General features: G+C 40.7%; 2 protein-coding genes across 3 annotated transcripts; one reads left to right on the top strand and one right to left on the bottom strand.

The window, feature by feature from the left end:
- Positions 1 to 7,067: 7,067 nt before the first annotated feature.
- On the top strand, positions 7,068 to 18,008 carry CFAP90 (cilia and flagella associated protein 90). Its single transcript, XM_085052167.1, has 3 exons — positions 7,068 to 7,324; positions 10,968 to 11,084; positions 14,655 to 18,008. The coding sequence occupies exons 1-3, from the start codon at positions 7,148 to 7,150 to the stop codon at positions 14,799 to 14,801; spliced, it is 441 nt and encodes a 146-aa protein (XP_084908293.1). The 5' UTR covers positions 7,068 to 7,147; the 3' UTR covers positions 14,802 to 18,008.
- FASTKD3 (FAST kinase domains 3) lies at positions 18,000 to 24,966 on the bottom strand. Of its 2 annotated transcripts, XM_085052165.1 has the most exons (7): positions 24,841 to 24,966; positions 22,921 to 24,378; positions 21,743 to 21,828; positions 21,146 to 21,308; positions 20,126 to 20,195; positions 19,050 to 19,164; positions 18,000 to 18,282 (listed from the first exon to the last, which is right to left on the bottom strand). In XM_085052165.1, exons 2-7 carry the CDS (start codon positions 24,347 to 24,349, stop codon positions 18,184 to 18,186), a joined length of 1,962 nt encoding a protein of 653 aa, XP_084908291.1. In that variant the 5' UTR covers positions 24,350 to 24,378; positions 24,841 to 24,966; the 3' UTR covers positions 18,000 to 18,183. The 2 variants fall into 2 exon arrangements, with proteins under 2 accessions (XP_084908291.1, XP_084908292.1); XM_085052166.1 differs by lacking the exon at positions 19,050 to 19,164 and having other exon boundaries at positions 24,841 to 24,962.
- Between the last annotated feature and the right edge of the window lie 93 nt (positions 24,967 to 25,059).

Here is a 25,059-nt window from a genome sequence, read left to right as displayed (position 1 = left end):
GATGGATTTTGTCATATAATTAAAGTAATAATTTCATTTAACATTTAAAATATTAATCTCATTTATACTCATTAGGACATGAGTATGAGCTAAATGGTATTTTGTGGATATTTGACATTCATTTAAATCCCTTTGAATTAAACAGTATCACACTTGCAGAGTTTCATAGATGAGCCAGGTGATAGACAGTAAAAGTAGGTAATTGTACTATCTATGCTTCTCTGAAACACAGATAGTAACAATTAAGTTCTGCTTTGTTGTAATCAATTTTTTTGTCATAAAATTGTAACAAGAAAATAATGCTATTTACAAAATAGCATATAGTTACAAGATTTTTTTGGACTGATACCATATGAATATGGAAGTCAACTTACTCACTGTTACCTCTGGCGTGTTATTGAAATGTATAAAGTATTCAGATTGCTCATTCATGAAAAATACATATACATTTGTATAATACCGGTACCCTTTCAGAAGTTCTCAAAACTGTGGGTCACAAATACATGGCATCAGTCCACAGTCTCACTGAATGTGGCACAGTTTACTCACAGCAGTCATCTGCCTACTAGTGAATTGGAATGACAGCGGATTTCAAAGTGCCTAATTTGTTGTAAAACAGACAGTCTGAATTTTGATCCCCTTAGGTTAGTCTAAAAGCAAAGTGTAAGTTACTTCCCTTATGTTCAACGTGACACACCTAACTTTTCATCCAGCACTGGCAACTTTTAAACAGTAATTTTCAAGATTCAAGGTGCTCAGTCTAATAAAATCTCATGAAAAATTTTTTGTCGTCTTTATGATTTCTTCCTTCTAATTAGTAAGTTAAGATAAATGTTCTCCAGTGGAATGAAAGACTTTCCAAATGGCTCACATGGCCACAAAATCAATGTCCCAGTGATTGCGTAGCTGTCACTTAGCTATGTCACTAAGACTTCCAAATCCCTCCTCACTACTTACTATAAATTTGTCCTACGAACACTTAAAGAAATTACTGATCTCCTTCTTGGACCTTGAATGTACTCTGGGCCTTTAAAATCATTGTGGTATTACCACAGGTCAATGCAATAATTTCTTACTGTGGATGAAACCCCTCACATAAAGTTGTTTCTATTATATTGTCTCATATATGTGCAGCTTTCAGGTATAACCTGTGCATTCAGGATTTTGCTTTCATTTGTATTCTTGCACATCATTAACAAACCTTGCATCTAACTCCATAGCCTTGTTTCTGTGATTTTTATAAAAGTTAAACAATATTATTTCTGTAAGCTATGAAATGTTAAAACTGAATGGTGGGGAGCTGACTAGTCCAATGAAATATAAAGAAAGGTGTATATGTGCCCTCCAAGAGCATGTTGAAAATGCCCATGTTCAGAGCACTCATATTTCACCGGTGTTCTTCACTCATTCTGTAATTGCATTTAGATTCTTGCGGCCAAATCCTGCTAAAGAACAAGAAAACGGGCAAAAGATATATTTGCCCAGACAAAAAAAGGTGCATATCATCTGCTCTCTAGCCTTCAGTTGCTGAGTATTACTATCTTTCTAGTGCTGAGAAGCTATTTGTATTTAATAAATACCTCTTGTCTTCCAATGCATTTTACATCTACTGTTTATACTGGCTTATTTTTCCTCTGTCTAAATTCACTTATGAAAAGAAGTTTTTTCCTCCTCCTGCAGCAATTTTTGCCTCAGTAACTGGATATAACATCATCATCTATCAGCCCGTAACCTAAAAACTTTATGATAATGATGTAAATCAGGAGTTGACATTCCATATATTCCACATCACAGTAAGATTCATCAAATTCTACAACTTCCATGTCGGTGACGTAGTTCACAGCTCGTTAGTGAACCACAGAGTGGGACTTCCAAAAGTACAATGCAAATGCATTTCACACTGTGAGGCAGCAGCCAAAAGATCAATGTAAGAGTGATTCACTGTGGTCTGGGAAAAAGAAATTCAAATGGGAACACATGGGAAGCCTGCTGGAATTCTTTTCCAAAGTGCATGCTTTGCTCCAATTTATGGAGTTCTACCAAAGGACAGAAAGAAAGATTAGACTTGCAGATATTTTTATAAACTATGGAAATAGTTTGGATTACCTGTAAATTAATGCTATTTAGATGCTGTTTCTAAAGAGAGACATCAGTGTCTTATTTATGCTACGTGAAAAGCATTTTTCATTTTTTTATATTCCTATATGCTTCCTCCATTTTTTAAAGTATTTACAAACCTTCCCTTTTCCCACTCAGACACAGGTAGTTCAGTCTGTTTGTTTCTAAAGCAATGTAAGGGAAGAGCTGTTGCAAGTCTGTCCTGTTTTGTTTTTAAAACCTCGTATTGGGACAAATAATAAGGTGTGTTGTCAAGAGGCTTCATATAGCAGGAGATTTACTGTTAAAATATATTATTATCTTGTACTTTGATACATAGTTTTCCTTCTTACTGTGGTTATGTATGAACGTACATTAATTTTTCATTTTCAGATAGCAGATTCTCCATCACCAGGTGTAGATCGTACCCTTCAAGACTTTTTACAGGTGAACACCAGACAGTTTTAAGTCTGTGGATTCTTAGTTTTATTCTTCATTTCTTGTCTAAATTAGCAGAGTGATTCTGAGGAGGATATAAATGTAGAATGAGATATATGTGCCTTAAATAAAATACATAATTAAGAGATCATTTTTTGTTCTTTGAAGTAATTCAGATTTGTGTGGATTTGTCAAAAGTGGTATATAACTCAACATACTTGCTACATATTAACTTTAAGCATTTTCAAATTTAGAGGCAGGAATTAGATCAATTAAATTTTTGATATTTCAAAATGCAAGATAAGGGCATTTTATTAATGTTTGCAACTGTGAAGATATGAACCCCTTTATGCTGAAGGATGCCCTGCTTAAAACAAAGATTCTGCCAAGATTTGTTTGAAATTTTTTGGATGGAGTATTTTTCAAATCTATTTGGAGGCATTGAGATGCTCTTCATGAAAATCTCAGTTTTGACAGGAAAAAAATGCATGTACAGTAGTTTGAAAGGTTGACATTCCTGGACTAGAATTTTTCATGTTTGATTCCAAAAAAAGTGCTACAAATAGCAATTTTTATCAGTTATGTCACCTCATGTATAAAATTGTGTATTACTCTACTTACCAAGAAAGATATTGAACAGAACATTGATCTGAATTGGAGCAGATACCAGTCAGCTATACTGGGTTGTGTGGCAAGGTTTTGGCAGTGAGGAGAGGGGGACAGGGCTACACAGGGGTGGCCTCCATGAGAAGCTGCCAGAAACTTTCCCCATGGCCAACAAAGCCAACGCCAGGCAGCTTCAAGACAGACCCACTGGTGGCCAAAGCCCATCAACACCTCTAGGATGACATATTTAAGAAGAGACAAAAAATGAAGCAGAAACAGCAGCCAAAGAGAGGAAACATCTCTGGAAACACTAGGATCAGTGAGGAAGGATGAGGAAGAGATGTTCCAGGTGGCAGAGCAGATTCCCCTGCAGACCATGGTCAGGCAGCTGTGTCTCTGCAGTCCCTGGAGGTCCATGGTGGAGCAGACATCCACCTGCAGCCCACAGACAACCCCACACTGGAGCAGGCTGTGACCCCATGGGAGACCTGTGCTGGAGAAGGCTCCTGACAGGACCTGTGGGGCCATAGAAAGAGAAGTCAGTGCTGGGGTAGGTTTGCTGACAGGACTTGTGATCCCATGGGAAACGCGCACTGGAGCAGCCTGTGCCAGAAGGACTGAACCCCATGAAAGGGACCCATGCTGAAGCAGTTAATGAAGAACTTCAGACTGAGAGAAGGATTCACATGGGAGTGGTTCATGGCAGATTGTCTCCTGTAGGAGGGATGCAATGCTTCTGAAGAGCCTTCCTGGTTTAGGTGGGCTGTCAGTAATTAGGATCTACAAGAAACAAGCACTTCTGTGAAACAAATGGATTGTCCCAAAGCTATGGCAGCAGACAGGAGAGAGTTTTGGAGCAATTTTTGTTTCAGTCTCTTTCAAGGGCCATTGAATGGAACATATTTGGCAAAGACTGCCTCTTCTTCATGGCTCAGCTGAAGGTAAGGACCATATGGCAATCTGATACATGTTGAGGTAAAAAAGCTAGGACAGGAGAGGGCTTGCTAAGCCTTAATTTGACAGCAGGCAAGTTGTCTCAGCTCTAAGTGACATGAGTTTGAAACAGGTACCTCAGCTTGTAGGAAGAAAACAGCTACTGTTTTTTCCATTATCAATGACCTGTCCAGTTATATGTCATCTGTCCTCTTGTGTCCATCCCGTCTGCCTTCCCCTGTAATCATTGTCTCTTTTGTGTCCCCTCTCCCTGCCTCAGTTACTATTTACTTCATATTCCTTTTAGGAAGTTTTTTCAGAGTTATTTCACAAGCCAGTTTGACTTTTCAGAACAGTGACCCTGCCTTTGAGACACTTAATGCCTGTAAAAGTATGTACCAACATGTTCAAAACTCCAACATCTTAGCAGGGAACAGGGAACAGAGTATAACTGCTCTCTTAAAAGGCAGGGAATTGAATGTCTCATCGTTAAGACACCAAATTCAAAGCAACTTTTAACACTTTGGTCTCTCAGTTCAGCTGTATTTGAATGCACAGTTTTCAACATACAGCCTAAATTGCTCTGGTGTTTACATGTTTATATTGAAGTTACTAAGGAAACAGACTGACCTTCCATGCTATTTTATGACACTTAACAGTGGCATATTGATAAAGTCTGGTTGCAACTGGAACAAATCCCCCTGGGCATTCATATCCTGCTTCTGGGGAGTCTGCAAAAGGTGACCAGGAAGAAAAGCCTTTGTAAGTTTCAAATAATTCTAAAAGGATTTATACCTTCATTGGGAAGGAAAAATTAAGTGAAAAGCATAGTTTTTAATTTTTTCAAATGCAAGGAGTTAGGGAAAATCCCCCAACAAGCATCCAGCAAAATTTGTAACAATCTGTGTTGCATCCAGATGCTGCAATTCAATTTAATGCCATCAATTTAATGTTAATCAAAATGAGCTACATGAGACCAGCAGAAAGAAAACTGGAGAGAAATCTCTCAGATCTGACTTCAGAGCTCTTGCCTAGCTCAGTTGATATCTCTGGCAAACAGTTTCTTGTGGCTCTATTTATAGCTGCAGTTTCAGCTGAGCTGCTTTTTATAAATGGGCTCACTATCTCTCTGTGCTCGGACTAAGCTACAGAAAAGCACTTGCACAGTGGCAAGCAGGTCTCTGCGTAGGAAGCTGATGTAAGGCAGCTGTTGGGTTTTCAATTCCGCTGCTCGCTTACACTCTGCTAATTTGGCGCCTGCTACAGAAAGAAGAGGATCTTAATTGGTAGAGGGACATTATTAGATAAGCAGATGGAAATTGTCACAAATGATTAAAAAAGCCACCCACACCCGTCTGCAGATTATAAAGCCTCCATGCTCGACTCGCAAAGAAGCAAGAATCTGTGTTATTCAGTGGATTAGTGATGGGCGAGTGGCAGCTACATAAAAGGGATGAGACTTTTGTATGCCTGAATTATTGCCTGGCTCCAAGATGCCTGAAACAATTGAGTTGTGAAGATTTCTGGTACTCTGAATGTTGTGGGATTTTAAATAAATTTTGGATGTTCGGCAGAATTCAAGATGCCTGGGAGAGTGCTATTGTGAAAGTGCTTACCAAACTACAGTGGTAGCAATAATAATAATAATGCTGTGCCTACAGGACAATACTTCTACAACTGTGGTTACAGAAAACAAAGGTAAACTAAACCAAGCCACTTACAGATCCCCAAGGACCAGAGTAAGAAGCAGTATGGGCATAGTTACATATATGTATTAAACCAGGATAATCATGGGGTGAATATCAAAATTAGGAGCCAGGTGCTACTAGGGCAGTGCAGTTTTACAGTCAGTCTGAGATTTACATCCAGGAGACACTTATTTTCAGTGTTCCCAACACAAGTGTGTGAGAGAATTTTCCAACTGCATTGCCTGAAATGGCTGAGCATACCATGCTGGATTCTGCATCTGGGATGGGGCAACCCTGGATGTACAGCCAGACTGGGGAATGAGATGCTGGAAAGCAGTGCCATGGAAAGGGGTCCTGGGGGTCCTGGTCAATGGCAAGTTGAACATGAGTCAGCAGTGCCCTGGCAGCCAGGAGGGACAACCCTGTCCTGGGGGCATCAGGCACAGCATGGCCAGATGGGCAAGGGAGGGGATTGTCCTGCTCTGCTCTGCACTGGGGCAACCTCACCTTGAGTGCTTTGGGTGCCACAATTTAAAAAATACATGAAGCTTTTAGAGAGTGTCCAGAGAAGAGCAATAACGATAGTGCAGGGCCTTGAGGTGAAGCCATATGAGGAGCAGCTGAGGTCACTTGGTCTGTTCAGCTGGAGGAGACTGAGGGGAAATCTCATCACAGTCTACAACTTCCTTGAGAGGGGAAGAGGAAGGGCAGGCACTGATCTCTTCTCTGTGCTGAGCAGTGACAGGACTTGAGGGAATGGCCTGAAGCTGAGTCAGCACAGGTTTAGGTTCGATATTAGAAAAAGGTTCTTCACCCAGAGGGTGGCTGGGCACTGGAACAGCTCCCCAGGGAAATGGTCACAACACCAGCCTGACAGAGTGCAACAAGCACGTGAAAACCTGTGCCCGAGTAGGTGAGCTGCTGTCCAGAGAGAAGCCCAAGCGCCTCAAGGCACTGGATCCTTATTTTGGTGGCAATTCCTCGCTACGGTGTGATTTTACTCAACCACTTACAAGTGAGTTTGGGGATTAGTGCAAGCTGTCACAGCAAAAAACTCAAGTCCCTTTCGGCCAGGCTTTGCTCTAACCTTCTTCCCCAGCTTCCAAGGACACAAAGGAACAGGGAGATGGAGCCGCTACACAACACTGAGACCAAAACCCTACGCCCGAGTGTCCGGGAACCCACACTTGAGACTTGACAGGGCTCTGAGGAACGCCCCGAGCCCCTGCACACCATATCCCAGCCGGGCCCAGGGCCGGTTCCTGCCGGGCCCCCCCAGGGCCGGTTCCTGCCGGGCCGCCCCAGGGCCGGTTCCTGCCGGGCCGCCCCAGGGCCGGCGGCTGCGGACAGTGCTGAGGGCCGGCGCTAACGGCGGCACGGACATCATGGCCGCCCCCGGCCCTGGCACCCCGGGCGCCATCGGGACGCGCTTGGCACAGGAGGCGCTGGACACCGCGCCGGGGAAGAAGGGGCGTGCCCTCGCTGACTTCTCCGCCTTCAGCTTCGTCCCGCCCAGACGGGTAGGGCCTCCTGAGCTCAGCTATTTCAACCGGTCGCCCAAGGTGAGGGAGGGACGGGAGCGAGTCCGGGACAGGTGGGGAGCCTCGTAAGGCGGAGGGACAGACTGTCCCCACGGGTCTCTGCGCGGTGTAAAGACACTCTGCTCGGAGCCGGTGCAGCGGCTCGGCCCTCATCGTGAGGGACGTGGTCAGACAGGTACCTAAAATCGTTATAGCATCTCAGGATGGTTTGGGTTGAAAGGGACTTTCAAGGTCATCTTGGCCTCCTGCCGTGCGCAGAGACACCTCCCGCCAGACTAGGGTAATCATAGCGACATCCAGTCTGACCTTGAGTACTTCCAGGGATGGGACATCCACAGCTTCTTGGGGCGACCTCAGAGCCTCACCACACTCAGAATGAAGAATTCTTTCTGATATAGAAATGCAATGCGTTAATTGGTATCTCTAGGCTATGTGATGCTGAAATAACAGGTTTCACTTTCAGAGGCCTTTGCAAAGTATGCTTGCTAGTTGTGGATAACAAATGAGGGTGATGTCTTGCACTGGGTAACAAGAGAAGGCAGACATGGTTTGCCAAGGACTGAGGATGGACAGGCCAGTTGGTGTCAATGAAATGTGAGGCATTTTTACAGGAAACACTAGGAAAGGCATCATCTATCACTAGGGTTTGATGCAGCACCAGTGGATTTTCTCGTAACACACACTCTAGGGAGCTCTTTAATAAGAAACTTCTCCATTTTCATTTCAGGGAAAAGATTTTCAATGTGCATTGCATAAATTTTCTGCATGCTCAGCCTGCATAAAATCGATAGAGCTACTCAAAACAATAACATCAATATATGCCTCCATGACTGAATGCTTCCGAAGGTGGTACACTGCAGCTCAACATGTAGCATCTCAGTTACACTGGCAGAGAGTCTCACTCCTCACTCTGCTGCATTATAACACCTTTGTTCTTCATTCCCTCTGTCCTCATGTTTAAAATCAGAAATGAAAACAATCTTACACCTTCTGCCTCAGCTGAGCTACACTTCCTGGGTAGTGAACTTTTCTCTCTATGAAGTGTCATATGAGACATTGAACTTAACAGGCTTTTTTCTCAAAAAAATTAGCATATAAAATTCTGAAATATCTATCATGTCAATGTAATATAGCAATATTTTGGCAATTCATTACAGTAAACCATTAATCTGCTCCTCACTGAAGTGACAGGCTGCTGAGTGCACTAAGCACCAGGCAGTGCTGACTGGTGGTTTGTGAGTTTGCACATCCTGTGTCCCTGGGACGTGGGCAGGGTACAGACCACAGCACTGCACTGGGCATTAAAGGAACAGCAAATTTCCTGCATTGCTTGGGTGGCCCCGCTAAAAGACAAGTAGGTTTCTAATATTATGCTTTTGTGTTGGTTCCAGCCTTACCCTGGGAAGGTGATCTGACCCAAGGGTGAGCAGGCACAGTTGGTGCCATGCTTCACAAAACAGTAGGAGAGCACAACAGGAGTAAGGCGAGGGCAGGTCAGAGGGCAGGTGCGGTGCTCTTGGGGCTGGTGGAGCTCACAGTCTATCCAGTCTTCACAGAATCAGCAGCCATATATGTAGAACTTTTCTTTACAATATAGTCTTCTTTCACACTCACAACAGCCTGGTTTGCGAAAAATGCTGCTCCAGTGGCACGGAAACAAAAACTGATAGCAGCTGTTTAATCAATTTCTTCACAGCCCAGGCTTCAGCCACAGGGGAGGAAGTAGATTCAACCCATTCTTCTGCACAATTTGGGGATTAAAACATTTGTATATTTTTATTTATACAGCAAAAGGAATCAAATTCCTTTTTACAGCTTAAATACCTGAAACCCATCATGTATCAGAGATTGAAGCAGAGAGAAATAGGAAGAAGATGGGCTCATCACATGGTCAGAAACCAGAAATTCCTGCTTGTTAATCCCTTGGCTGACAGTTGCTCCCTGGATTGCTTTACATAAGTTACTGTAGCCAGTGTGCCTGGTGTTTCCTCTCCTGAGATGTCGAGAAAGCTATTACCTATTTTATGTGTGTCCGGAATACTAATGAATGCTTGCAAAGCACTTAGCTTTAGCAGCAGTACACAGAGGATGCCTACCCTGAGTGCACATTTATCATCAGCTCTGTGTGACTCACTTGTTCTGATGGGTTTAAGAAATAGCTCACCACCACCACCACCACCCAGGCCAACCAAGTTATCATTTATAACAAAGAGAGGCAGCAGCAGAAAGTTATCAGTGTAACGGTAAACTTTGAGCAAAGTGTTGTCTCTACACATCTTGAAGAAAATCTTAAATAGATCATCTGGGACAGATCTATTTTTTGACATAACAGGCTGGCTGACTATTTGCAAGTTCCAGAAAGAATTAATTATCTGCTCTGACACAACTAGCAAACAATTCCACATGAATAACAGCAAAGAGCACATAACATTTCTGGTGGTGAGCACAAATTAAATGCCCACTGAAGGAAACTGGTAGCATGGGGAGGAAAGGAGAAGGAAAGAAGCACAGAAATACCATGGAGGTGAAAATCTTGCAGGGTGCTCTTGAACATGACTGAAATCCTCTGAAGCTTGATGGTTTCTGAGAAGTGAAGGGATAAATAGGTTAAATACCAAATAATCTCACCTCTTGGTAGAACCAATAGCTTTACAAATAAAGCCTGAAATTACAATAGTGTCTCACGAGTGCTCTTAACTATGGTTTCCTTTTAATGGAACCCTTATAGCCTTCTTGACCTGCCATGACTTGACTATACTATGAGAATATTTGGAGAATACCATTGTAATATGAAAGACTCAAAATACATGAGATTTTCAAAGGTTAAATTGAACACACTGTAAAATTAGAGGAGAAAATACCCAACAACATGCACCACCTTTTTAGTCAGCCATGTACTAAACCAGTGATGGATTGACATGTTTAACAGAATATGGACCTTTTAATCATGTTCATTAACAACTGGCAGCGTATTTCAGTAGGGGATTTTGCTTTTCTTTTTTTCTTTGTTTTGAAATGGATTTGAGAACTTCTTGACTGGATTTCACAAATGCCTTTGCTAGCAGAACAGATCATTTATGTTGCTTATTTGGATGCAACTGTGTCAACAGTTATACAATAATATTCTGGCTTGGGGTGTGCTTTATTTTCATGCCTGACATATGTGTGTCATGCATACTATGGGATCGCAGTATTACCACTGTGGCACATTTCTTAGTTCTGCTCTAATCAGAAATTAAATAATGTTTACAGTGGAGGATATCTTTGTCTTTTTGAAAGCACCTGTTTTGTTTTTACATAATTGTGCCAGATCATTTGACAAATACACAAATTTGAGAAGGAGAATATTAAGTTCAGAAAATTAAAACAAAACAGTTAAATTTCAAAAGGTTGTAACAGATTATAGGGGAGGAAAATTGAAGAAAATTGACACAAAAGAAATTTCAGAGCTGAACAAAAATGAACAATGTAATGCGTCATTAGGTAATTTTGCAAACTATTCCAAAGGAGTGGCCCAAACTTCCTAATAAAGTCAGTAATATTACAATTGTCATCATCTAATGCAATATATGCACTGTTAAAGTATTGATTTGACTACATGTGTTCTGTAATCTGTAAAGTTAAGCAATTCTATGAATTAGCCATTTTTTCCCCTTTTCTCAAGACAGGAGAGTTTTTCACCTATGACGCCATTTTTAGACCACCAGAAGGTTATGATCAGTATCTTCCACGCTGTGACAGAAAACACGCAATGGGTCGTGGCCTTAAAATTGATGAGGAGGTAACCCTTTGATAAATTCATAATTATCTTTGTTAAAGGTGTTTTGTACTTTTTGACATGACTGGAAGCTATAGGCATTGTTTTACCCTTTATAGTGCAGCCTATATGGTAGAAAAGGAATTGGAAGGAGGACATCATTGTGCTCAGCCTGCAGGTTTAGGAGAAAGCATTATCCCATGAAGACACCCTAATTAGCTCTTGCTCTTTCATATCCTGAAGATTTCCAGGTGACACAACATATGCAAATTAAAGTAAGGGGGAGGAGGCAAATCCTCTCTTGCAGAGTTCAGAGTGTACTCTGAACCATCTGTGCTCCTAAAGAACTGTACTTCAGGTGGTTCCACAGTTATTTCGGTGGTGCTTGAAATCTCTTCTCCCTGAGGGGACTGGATTCAGAGGCCATGACTTCACTACTGTCCTCTGACACTCTCTCTATGCCAGCATTTGCTGTGAAAGCCCAAGTCCCTGAAGCTGATGAGTTTGTTAAAAAAAATCTACACCAGATTGCCCTGCAGGAAGGAAATTCTTAGGGAATTCTTAGGCAACAGTGTGGTCAATCAGAACACCATGGGCATGCCTGGAAAAGGATAGCAAAGTATTTGAGGCCAGCAGAGTCTGGGTTTGATGTGCAGCCCAGTAGGTAAATACAGGCATGGTTTTACACAGCTCCCTTGGAAACAGAAATGCTTTAATATGTATGCTTAAATGTATGTGTATGTATTTTTCCATGCAGCATCTGAATAATACACTTATATCTACAAATGTCTGTATATATAATTATATTCATACATACATACACAGAACTATACATGGACAGAGGTAGAGGCTTTCAAAAACCAAATAAAGTGTAACCTCTGTGTACTAATGACCTCAAAATCCCAATGGGTTAATGGGATGTAAAGTGATGGGTAGGCTAGGGAGAGCTGCCCACATTGATGGCTATATTTAATAGAGAAGGAAGAAGGAAGAGTGACACATGAGTTCAGATTACTGTAATTTCTGTGTAATAAAATTGGTTTTTTCTGACAAATCCCACTGCTTGTGATTTGTCTCACTGGCAGTTATATATGGCAGACATTTCAGTGCAAGTGTGTAGTAATGCCCTTCAGCTCCATCAGACAGTGCAGGAAGTATTAGATGCTCTCAAAGAAATCCCAGGAGTGCCCATTAGCATCACCTGCTCATGCCTAGTAACTCAGCTGCAAATCTGTGAGGCTAAAAGGTATGTAAATAAGTACTCCAACTAGAAATTAAACTTTTTATTTAAACAAAACAAAGGTAACCTCCCTCCCCTAGTACTAAGCCCAACCTCCAAGTGGGAAATTTGCATAGAAAGTTCATCAATATAAAGTTACTGCTTTTTACTGAGCTCATGTATCAACAAAACTCACTTTCCTATCAGTTTTCTCCCTAGAGCAAATTTGTGTGGGCCAAAATTCATACCAGCTCTGCTGGGCTGTGCATAGAAGGGACTGTCCAAACAGGTGTCCCTTAATCCAGCCCTTTAATTAGCATGGAGACACATCAACCCCACAGCTGTTCAATACTCTACAACATGATCTTGCTGCATGTCATGACACCCAACACTGGATGTAACCATAACTAAGTGCAGGTCACACACTCAATTCCTCTTTAATTATCACAATGGCTCTCTCAGACTTTATGTAATAATAACTAAATTATAAAATACAAGAAATGAAAAAACCACAAGTGACGTCCTTCTAGTACAACACTGAAAGCAGACAGGATGAACCCACCACAGTATACTGCTTTACTTGAAGTGGAAAAAAACAAACCATTGCAAATAAGCCCCTCATTTCCTGCAGATAGCCTGGGTGCACTCAGGGAATTCAAGAGTACAGTGACAGATACTCAGTTTAGCTACATGCAGCTGAGTAACTGCAGTGGAGCGTGTGCACAGGGCTGCCATTGCTGATTCCAAGTGCTAACAGTGCTAGAATTACACGCTGCGAAGGCGGGTAGCAGGATGCTTCCCAACCAACTGTTGGAAAATCTGAACCACGCTGAATGCCAAACCCACAAAGATGAAATGCCAGTGTGCACAGTCAGCACCGTGCTACCAAGGATGCCGAAACTGTATCTCATTTACTTAAAAAGAACACAAACTATTGGAATTACATACTGCTGCCTGTCATCAGCTCTGTAAACCCTGTATTGCTAGCAAAGTCTTTCTTGATGGTACAAAGATTTTTTAGTTTCTTATTTTTCAACATTTATCCACAACTAGGTCAGGGGAGGAAATGGTCTTAATTTTTCCTGCCAGTCTTCTTGATTTGATTTTCATTCTGCTGGGGTTAAAAGTTGATGTACTGAATAGCTTTTAATAGGGTGGAGTAAGGTAGGCAGGAGAACTGGGCGATAAATGGTTGTTTTGAAATGGGCTTTTCTGTTGAGAGGGTCAGTTAGCTAGTTTGTTTGTTTAAAAAGGGTTTACAGCATCTTTCTAAGAATGTGAGGTTTTGTCCATGAGGCTGGAAATGTCTCTTAGCTGACTGCCCTGCTATGAGATCCCTCCAATATGTGCTTCACCTGTGTCCTTACAGGACATAAGTGCTAATTTGCTCAGACTTCTGTCTCTAGTAGCAAAGAAGTAATTTGCTTGCACTTGAACTATGGTGTGGCATCTGCATTTTGATTCTCCTTTTAGATACTATTTATGTTATAAGACTAGATAAACACATTGCAGACCAAGGCTTACTGTTTTAGTCAGTGTGCAAACATACAAGCAGCCTGATAAATATGAGACCTTTGGCTAGGGAAAGAAAAACAAACAAATCCTGTCTTTCCCTTCTGACTCCATAGCTCCCTGTTGCTGTAGCACAGGAAGGAACTGCAGATTGCAGATAGTGATTGCACAGTCATTTAAAGTGCAGCTTACTAAGACCAAGCTTAAAATAATCTTTTCTTGGTCAGGTTAATTTTCATCAAGTCCACTGCCCATCATTGCGAAGCAGTTATTTCTGTAATCTTACAGCTAAAAGCATTTTTAGTAAAACCTTTCATTGTGCAGAAATAAAGTAGTATAGGCTTTATTTCCTTCAGGGAAAGCTTGCATGGACTAGTGGTTGCTCAGGGCTTTTCTTTAGGCTTTGATTTTTTTCATGCTGTGCTTTCACTGAATTGTGCGAGCAGGGTAGGTGTTCCTGCAACAAGGGGCACAAGTCTCTCCTGTTTTTCAAATGAGTCATGCAACTCAGTGCACAAGAAAAATAAAAATAAAATCTGTGCTTTTCTAGCATTTAGTTTGTCAGTAATCACATGGTCATCACATGTGTGTGTATGTATTTGTGTAAAAAATTATCAGTCTGCAGCTCCGTATCTTATAATTTTGTCATCTAGTGACACATTCATGGTTTATTAAGATACATAAAAAACTAGGGCAGGGACAGAACAGTAAGGGTGCTAAACAAATATACATCCATATAGCAGATGCTGTGCAGTTCTGTCATTCATTTTACCCCTGGCCACAGCACATTGAGCAATAGAAGACTGCCAAGTTTTCTATTCACTCTGTGATTTTCTTCTAAGGCGACTTTTATGTTTTCACAGGAAATGGCACGATCTGTTCCTGTACGGACATCTTCACAGTATGGCAAAGGTGCAAATAATCCCTTAGACCCAGCAACCAGAGAACATGTAAGGGTTTATAGTCTGCACGCAGCAATCTATGGGGAAAATAGCCGCATGCCTCATTGAAAAAAACTTCCAGGCCTGGATCCATGTTAAATCTCCTGTATCTGCCATAACCAGCAACATTTATGTGAGAAAAAAACACATTGAAAAGCAATATGGCACTTTCGCTTTTTTGTCTACATTTTAGTTAATGTGAATGATCTAGATTATAAATAGGGTGAAATAGCAGCTGCACTTTTTCTCATGCTAATTAAAATGCATGTCGTCTCCTTACATTCTCATAAAAATCTCACGAAGAGCAGCACCAACAAGAGCTGAACACTGTACACAGCAACACCGGGAATGAGACCTGTTGGGGCAAAACCTCTCTCTGCAATTCTACATACTGCTTCTATATAACTACTCACACCCCTAACATTTAAGCAAGCCTGCTTCTCAAGGTATCAGTGATCATGGATTTTTCAATCCTTACAGAAGTGCTAGAGAACTGTGAGGCATTGTTTTATGTGCACAAGAGCTGAAATAGAGATTCAGCTCAGAATTTTCTAAAATGGATGGGATTACTCATAAATGGGCAAAAAAATTATCTGACTTCTAGAAGTGCTTAGCAGTTTCAGTAGACTTCAAGTGAAACTTGAGTTAAAAGGAACTTCTGAGCACTTAGCATTTGAAGAGACAAAATCTGGGTTTAGCTGATTTCAGACATTCAGTTCACTGACTTCCACTATAGGAATGATGTCTGACTGATTTAATGAGAAAAATCATCATTGGTTCTGTATCCAGTCTGAAAAAAAGGGGAAAGAAGAAAAAGCAATACTAGCAGAACAAGCACTAAATAATTCGGTAGAGAGGATTGAAAAAACACAAGGATTTGAACAGTAGTAATTTAAAAAGCATGTTTAGTACAAATGTCTAAATCTGATTAAACATTTAATGCCTCGTATTTTCATGGAATCCAGTACTAAAATTTTAAGTTAATTTCAGGAGGAGTTTCCCCTGCAGGGTATGCATCTGTTTGGCTCTCAAGAGCCATTGATCCTGTTGTTGTTTAAAGCTGAGGCAGTATTGTTCAGAAAGGAACAGCCAGATTGATCATACCAGAACAAGGACTGGAAGTCCACAGCTGTAACTGACACTTGCTTTGTTAGGTATTTAGATACAGGAAATCTAAGTAATTTGTTAAATACAGTGAGACTCCTAGTGAAAGAATACCAGAAACAAAAATCTTCTTAAGCTGTGACCTGAAAAGGTGGTAAATTAGGCAATCAATAGCAATTGTTGGGCATGATGTGAGAAGCAGAGCACAGAGAGCAGCCCATTCTAAGAGGTGTTTGTTACTTTCATTATTCATGACCTGCAGTTCTTCTACACTCAATGGGCTATGGACAACAGCATATTAATTGCTACGTTCCTTTTCAAAAATAACCATTTCATTAAACAAATTCAGCAGCATTAAATGAAAGGAATCACAGTAAGAACAAAGGGAGAAGGAAATGTTTTCCAGTGCCACAATGCTTTTTCAAAAATCAGTATCAGAGTTATACCAGTAAAAAATGAGATGGAATATGGCCATATTCTTAGCAGGTTATTTTTACTTTGGGACAGTCAGTACAAATTGCTTCTTTTAAGCAGCCTTTCTATATTTACAAACCACCTGTGTTTGAAAAACTAATGGAAATCAAGTTTGTTTGAGAATACCACCACCTTATGGCCAGTGTGAGAAATAGGCATCACCCGTTCACTTCCACTGCAAAGTCAAACATGAAAACACCAGTTTGAGTTTTCCTATCTCATTTCTTGCTTATGTCACATCCTTCTCGTCCCCACTCACTTTTGAAGGTCTTTCAGAGGTTGTTTCTCCCACTACTTGTTTCTCATTCAGTTCTGAATGGTTCACTTCTTCCTTCAGTGCTCAGTGTCAAAAGAACACCCTGACAATTTCTTCTGTATTAGGGATAAGTTCCTTATAAATGTTTGCAAAGCCATTTCAGTGTCTCTCCTTCAATTTCTCTTTTGCTAGAATTACAAATTCTTAGGTAACTGATGTTCTGAGCTTACTATTGCACTGTTGGAAAGCGTCTCATTACCTTTTGGTGCTCCCTCACCTGTCAGTGTTGATACAGTACTGTGAGGGTTTTATATGTGCAACAAATTAATATGAACAGAATCGACGGCATGATACAATGTAAATCATATTTTGGATCTGGGTTTTGCATCCAGTAATCTCCAGAGATTGTTGGGGCAATGGATAGACACCTGCAACTCACAAATTATTAACAGTAGCTTTGGAAGGAAAAAAATGGCCACGTTCTGTATATACTGGTCAAATATGAAGAATGTCAATGATGTAAAAGTTTCACCGTTTTTGTATCAAAACAACAGTGAAAATCAAAGTAGGTGATGCTGGGAATTCTGCTTTGCTACTCATAAATAGTAATTCCACACAGGGAGGAAGCACAAGCTAACCAGAAAATGTGTTTTTTACATGGCAGTTCAAGTATACATGATCTGATCAGAACTAAAGCTCTGCTGTTTTCCATTCATCCATCTGCAAAGCAATGCACTCACCCAAGTTAAGGCACACTGGTTTCTGTTGGAGGGGGTACTGCTTCTGATTCTCAGTTTCAAAATTTTTGTTCATACTAAAGAAAGGGTTGCTATGTGACATAGTCTTTCTGAGCTTCAGTGTGTAGAGTTTCCGTAACCTGGAGGAACCCTGGAATGTATACATGACCCCATTTAGACAGTTTATCTGAAACTGCCACCAAAGGCAAAACTACATATAGAATGTATCTGGAACATTGGCTGGCCCCACAGAGACAGTTGTGCAAGTCCATTATCTTGTGGCAGCTGTTACTTTCAAAATAAAGCAAATCCTTTTTATTAAAAACGCTCTCATTTTCTGTAAGGCATTGCTATTTATTGAACAGCACTCTGCATCCCTTAAGTAAAACCAATAAGCCAATACTATTTCTGCAACTGCTTCAAATTTTAGTTTTATGAAACACTTGGGAAATTACATGAGCAGCTGTAAGTAAATTGCACAATTTCTTCTTATACTGTCAAGAAAAGCCCTGATCAGTAGGTATTCTGTAGGCATATTCTGTACATTCAGACTGGCCAGTATCCTTGAATAGTCATATATCCTTGAATGTGGCTCTTTGCAGCTGTGAATTAGAACTAGTTAAAATACAAGGGAAAAGCAGCAGTGACTGTTTGGCACTTTTATCTGTAAAATTGTAATAAATATTGACACGAAACTTAAGAAAATATGATGCTCTTTATTACACTGTACATGTTAATTGTTCCAAATATTGGAAGGTTTCACATTCAGAAGCTCAAATTTTCTGATATGGAGTTATTTAGAAAAAAGAATTTTTCTTCCATGCACATAATTTACATTTTGTAGTATAGAAAGCCTGTGATCCAGTGGTATTCTCCTGTGTCAGTTGCTGAATTCATATGTACAAGGAAAGATTTTTCTGCGTAGATATTCTGCCATTTTTCTGGTATTTTGTAGACTTTCTGTCTCAAAAAATGGAATCTGGAAACAAACCAGAAATGATTGCTGGAAATATCTTTTAATGAACAACTGGGTAAGACTGATGTTCAATAAGCAGATGCAAAATTACACATCAAATACATTTTTTGTTTTAAAATTAAAGACTTAATCCTAAATGTATTCTTGATCTGTAAATTACTTGAATAGATTACTGTAAAACAAAGAGTGATACCTGTTACAGTTTAAACTAAGTAAAATATTATGGTGTTAGGCTTACATAATAGGTGATGAAAGTGGAAAATAAAATCTAAAAAAACCTAAAAGTTACAGTTTTCATTCAAAGTATATTTAAAGGAAAAAACCTATTAATTCAACAGGCAAAATAAAGGTTGTACTCTGTTGTGAAAATATTGTGTACAATACAAAGCAGCTTTTTTTAAGCTCCTCTTTTTAAACTCCAAGTTCAAAGCTTTTAAAAAAGCATTTAATTAAAAATTCCAATTCTAATGAACTCTTACACAGCATTTTCCTTTAAGTCAAGATTTGAATCTTAATCACTGCAGAGAAGTACTCTTCCAAGCAGCAACTATGTGGCAAAAACCACAGACAATACACTAATAGATCCAGGGAAGAAAAACGAATTTCTGTACACTCTCAAAAAGGCAAAAATTAGGAAGAGAGGACATAATATAGAAAGGACAAGACTACATCTGCTTTAGCAATTACTTCAGACTTCAGTTTAAAGTACTGTGAAATAATTTTTCAGTTGTTAGCCAGAGCAAAAGTTAATCACTGTCTTTGGACTTTACCTGTACAACTTCATAACCAAGTAACTGAAGATGTCTCTGTTTAATAGCTTCTTCTCCCAAGAGATTGTGGCTATTAGCACAAAATCTGTTCTGACCATCAACACACAGGGCAATTCTAAAATCAAGCAAAAGTGTAGCATCAAAAAAAACCCCAACAAAACCACAATAACCAGTTATTCTAATCACCACAACTACTGGAGTTTCTAAGATGCATGAGACTACCTCCCTCTTACACCTCATAGAATCAGATGCAGGATGGGAGTTACCCAGTTCAGCATAATTTATTTAAATCACTCAGTGTAAGGGTGGGTGGGAGGTGAAACTCTGAACCTTAGTGAAACTGATCTGAAAAGATTTTTAATTTGTTCTGAACAAAAATTACCATGCAAGTTAATGAGAGTTTGATATGCTATGATTAGTAAACTGTTTTGAATTCTTCTAGAAGGAAAACTAAAAAGAATTTGACTCAGCTAGAAAGGAGGCTGGAGGAAGCCTAACCTCTTCAAAGACTTTTGCTTTATTCACAGAGGTGCAGTTGCAAATGCCACACAGGCAGGTTGCTTATGTGTATCCAAGACTTTGTATCCAAGACTTCTAAAAGTAACCCCTGTTTAACACACTTTTAAACATCTATACATGTCTCAATGAAAAAAACCAGCACCTGTAGCAAATATCCTTATTATGCAGGATTCCTTGCAGAAGTAATTTTGTGAACTCAAAGTGGCTTAAACTCTGTAAAATCTGTGCAAATATATGGTTAGAATTTAGTTTTAATTTGAAAATGAATCACAGAATATCAAAATACATTACTATAATCCAAATAAGGATCACTTGATTCTGACTGTCACTGGGTAAAGAGACCAATTGTCTGACACTGTATAGTCAAGTGGCAAAACAAAGAGCAAAAAGCAGATTGTTAATTTTGTCCTTTTGCCAGTGGTTTCAGTGTGACACCTAAACTTTGTTGAAGTCAGTGGCAAAACTGCAAATAGCCTAAATTTTGCCAGGTTTTCACGCTGGATGTTCTTTCTTAGTGTAAATCAACATTTTACCAGTGGTTTCTTTTATTCTCTTACCGTCTGTGTACCTCTTCAAGCTGGGCCGCAGGCAATACAAAACCTTCTTCATCTAGTTTTATCTCAACATCTTGTGTAGATGAAAAAAGAAGTGACATTAAAAGTCATTTCCTATAACAATTTTTTTTTTTTTTAAATCAGACACTGGCAAAAATTGTATAGACTTAACACAAATAAGTGGTATTTAGTAACAGTTCAGCCGTTCATAATGCTAACAAGCAAAGTAGTATTCCAACTCCACTAAAAACTGTAATGTAATTAAATGGCATTTTGCTCTGCTAGCTAGGGTCTCTAATCCTGAGGGCTTTGGGGAGAGACACACTCTTTCCCTCCTTGCTAACTTCAACACCCTCATGAAAGCTGAAATGCAGAACAATTCTGGAATCACCCCTCTTTTTTATTTTTTTTTTAAATCCCTCAGACATCCATGGTGTCCAAGATGCCCTTCCCTCAACATCTTATTATCCACCCCTCCTGGGCACACACCTTTCCTCATCGTTGCCTTCTGTATTTCCTTTCCTGCTGCACACAGCACTCTGCTTTGCTTACTCCTGTCTTAGAACCCACAAACCCCCACCAACTGTGTAGTCAGTAGCTTTTGCTGAGGGGAGAGGAGCTCAGCTGAGCAGGGCACAGGGCTGACCACCTTCCAGTCCTCCCTTTCTCTACTCACCACTAAAGCAGGGAGATCCGGCAAGTGGCATTGCCTCTTTTTGCTTTACATTATACAAATTGTTTAAAGGGTAAGGAGCTGATAATAAAAACACAGAATACATAGCAGCTGTTTTCAGTGCAGACTGGCTGTGTAAATACCAAGTAACGCTGCAGTGCTTTTCTCTCCATTTTCTCTGATTTAAAAAATGATTTACATAAAGTTTCCACATTTCAGATCTTCTACAGAATTTTGTATCCCAGTTTACTTTTTCTGTATTTGCAGAATTAAGAATACCCACGAAGGGAATGAAAGCTTTGGCACCAGACACACACTTTTAATTACTAATTCAAAGAAATTATACTTACCAACTACATAGAAATATGGTGTTGATACCTCTGAAGCAAAATATATTCTTTTTTTCAGTAAATAAAGTAATCCAGTCTTCACCCTTTTAAAGAGGTGAACATCAGGAGAACTGTGATGCATGGGAAAGGCCTTTACTTGATACTTTGAATGGAGTTTTCGACCCTACACAAGGACAGAAAACCAAATCAAACAAAAGAAACAAAGAGATATCATTTTTGTAAATATCTCATATTAATGTAGCAAAATGTATTTTGTGCATTTCAAAGCCAAGTCTATTGGGAGACCTACAGTCTGATGTATGATCTGCTGGAAACTTAAAATTACCCAAACAACCACCAGAACATCCTCAGGAAGCTTCCATGCTTCCAAGTTTCCGGAAGCTCCATGGTCATGAGAAACACACAGCTGTTTCCATTCATACAAATATATCAAGTCAATCAATCAGGTAGAAATGCTCCACATATTCATCAAGGAAAGCTGTTTGGTCCAATTCCAGGGTTTTTATGGGAAAGAAACTCCTCAGCTAAGTATAAACAGGGCCCTAATGACCTTATCACATCTTGTTAACATAATTTCTGGTTTCACATGTACTATACCTCATAAAATGGGCACTCCAGGGTGACAGTCAGAAAAAGCTGGGTTAGCTGTGACATAACTACTCCGTTCAAACCAGGTGGCTGAGCTGAAATAACAACATTCAGGCTTTCAGGTGTACCTTCAACAAAGTATCTTTACACAAACCATATGCAGAAGTTAGGAAAAACTGTTCAGTATAATGTGCAGAGAATTTACATTATCATTAAAATTCTCAGTAACTGTTTGGATGAACAGAAAGATCAGTGTGAAATGACATAGTTAGAAAAATGAGAACATTACTTACAGAAATATCAACATAAAAATATACAACTAACAAGATCTTAGTTAAAACTGTCATTTTCTTTCACCAAAAAAATGAGGAGCCAAAAGATGCAGGGCATTCTACAGAGTACAATAATCTCTATAAATTTGAGTTGAGGTCTTAGATAAATATATCCTTCTTATAATCCCTTTTCCCCAAGTTATAATTCCAGGACCTCATTGTTTCACTTTTTTTTAATCTGAAAGTAGTGGATAATACCAAATAATTTCTGGAGATTTGTCTGCTTCATAAAAATTAACTCCTTAAGGTATTGCTTGTTGTTGAAAAATTAGGTGACCAAAGTTTATAACCACTTTGAAAACTTTACCTTAGTTTTATTAGTACAGCCATCTTACCTGAAATCTTATGAAGTCAGTCATCTTTCTGGCATAGCTTACATCTCTCTATAATGACCCTAAGAATGTTTTAGTATCTAATAGAAAATTACTCAAAATGATCTGTTGTCCATAATGTTTTTTTTCCAAAAGCATTGGAATATGCAATAATTAGAGCCAAGAACAGGCTAGCATAGGGGGGATGTTCTAGCATCCTGTATGGGACAAAGGACAAACATGGGAACACCAGGTCACTGTTTTTTAGAAAACCAGAAGATTAACTGAAATGATTTTTTTAAGCAAATTCAAGTCTCTGTTTTAAGATTGTACAGTGCAATTTTCAAACTCATGCAAATGACATAACATGAAAGACAATGGCAACTGTGACAAGGAAGCAACAGCCTTTGGCCTCCTGATCACTGTTCTCCAGTCACTTAGGTCACTGTTGATTTGACAGATGAAAGTGATATGGGTGCTTGACAAGAGACAAACCACATAACAGAAAGAAATGTGAAACATCCCAGAAGAAACTCTTCCTTACCTTGAAGCTTTTGCAGAAAATAGGGACTAAATATTTTTGGCAGAAAATTTATTGGGTAACGCTTAATAAGGACACATGAGTGTAGAAGGTGCAGCAAGGTGTGAGGCTGAAAGTCCCTCAGGTGGGTATGCAGCACAGTTTCCAGCTTCCTAAACAAGGAAGAAGCACTTGGAGGCAGATAGTTAAGAGTCCCAAAGGGTATAATATAGGCAGCAATCTGGTCAGTGGTCAGTCTGTCAGCATTGACAATGAAACCTTCTGCCACTGCATCAAAGATAGGCTCTGAAAGGATCATCTTTTTGCAGCAATACTGCATGATCTTGCTGACTGTTTGAGGATGCATGGTGAGGATGGACTTGGGGACATGTGTTTCCAGTGCCTGGGTAAAAACTTGCACCTTTTGCCCAAAGTACAGGAAGGCTTCCAGTACATTTACCAGTTCATGATCTGTGAAATAGAGAACATGCTTCGCTGAATGTTTACACAGTGCAGTGACTAAGGGAACTGCCTGAGTCTGACAAAGAACCACCAGTGAATTCAGTATTACACTTACAAAGTTTGGGCTTAGCTGGGAAATGGTGCGTAAAGTGACACCGTTCAGTCTGTTTAGCAACTTTTGGCATTGTTTCCCTTCCCTGACAGTCACCCGCAGTATCTTATAAACCATCACTATTTCCCTGGGACTCCACCTCTCAATGTCTTTTTCTTGCATGTGGTTCACAATTTGTTCCAGCATCGTGCAGCTTGGGCCTTCCAACTCAAGCAAACTCTCTCCAAGAACACACAGATTTTCAGCACTCAGCTGTCCCTTACCAAGCCGCTCCTTGCTCTCTGAAAGCAAGCTTGCCATCAGTGTGCTCTGCGGGTCTATACGTAGCTTTACCAAAGCCTGCAATGCATTCAGCAGCCCAGTGTTTGACAGTTTCGAGGCTTCAAATTCAAACTGGAAGCATACTGCCCTGAAAACTTCATTCTCTAACAGTCCGGGGTTTTTAAGACCATTGTCATCCACCTCAACGTCAGAAATTCTCTGCAGGGCTCCTGAGGCCATAGTGTCAGACATGATCTCTAGAGAGCTAAGAAAGTAAAAAATCTCTTTTGATGTACAAAGGTTGTTCAATTTCTTGAAAAATAATTGTTCATCCATCCACACATTGTTTGATTTAGTACAGTTCCCAATATCTCCATGAAGAGGCACAGTTTCATTCACTGAAAGTGGCTGCATCTGCAGTTGTACATGTTTTCTCCTACAAAACATATACTGAGATTCTTTGACACACAGCACCGTCACGGCCACGGAGCTACAGTTTTGGGGTTTTTGCTGCCCACTGATGAGGCTCCACCTTTTGCTTAGAGTCATCAGAGCGGACTTGCTTGCTGGTGTGCTGGATGAACACAACTGGAAGCCTTTTCGGCTAATCAAAGCCATATCGAATCAAATGGCCTCTGAAATTATACCTGGGGGGAGAAAAATAGATACAAATTTGATATATTATATATATATATATGTCTGGAATAATATGCTATAAGTCTGGTAAACAGCACCAGGGTCACTAAAATGCAGAAGAACAACCCAAGCCTTTTGGTGGCTGGAAAGACAGGTACGATCCCTCTCCCACGAGCACAAGGCAATGTAAAGAGCAGAATCTGCCGGCAGCGACGAGCCCTGTGTGCCAGGCTGCCACGCTCCATGTCCCCGCGCAAGGACACCCCGGCACATGGACAGGGGACATTTCCCAAACACGGACGTTTCCCCGCGCAGGAGCTGCGCTTTGCCCTCCACCCCCGCGGCCGGGCGGCACCGGCGGGGCCCCTCCATCCCCCTGCGCCCCAGCACCTCCTGGGGTCGCGCTGGGGCCGCGCTGCTCCGCGCCGGGGGCACCCGGCGGTGCCGGGGCAGCCTTGCCGGGGCAGCCTTACCTCGGCAGCCTCACCGCGGCGGCCTCACCTCGGCGGCCATGACGGACGCGCGGCGCCTGCCGGGACCTTCCGGCGCTCTCCCGGCGCTCTCCCGGCGCCTCCGCTCAGCCCGCCCGGCTCTCCCCGCTCCGCCCCGGCCCGGCCCGGCCCTGCCTCCCCACTGCTGCTGCCTCTGCCGCTGCATCCGGCCCGGCTCGGCGCGGCGCGGCGCTGCCCGGG

This window comes from Lichenostomus cassidix, chromosome 2, assembly GCF_008360975.1.
Source record: "Lichenostomus cassidix isolate B80296 chromosome 2, HeHo_3.0, whole genome shotgun sequence".
NCBI classification, from domain to species: Eukaryota; Metazoa; Chordata; class Aves; order Passeriformes; family Meliphagidae; genus Lichenostomus; species Lichenostomus cassidix.
This window is presented reverse-complemented; position numbering and strand designations above follow the sequence as displayed.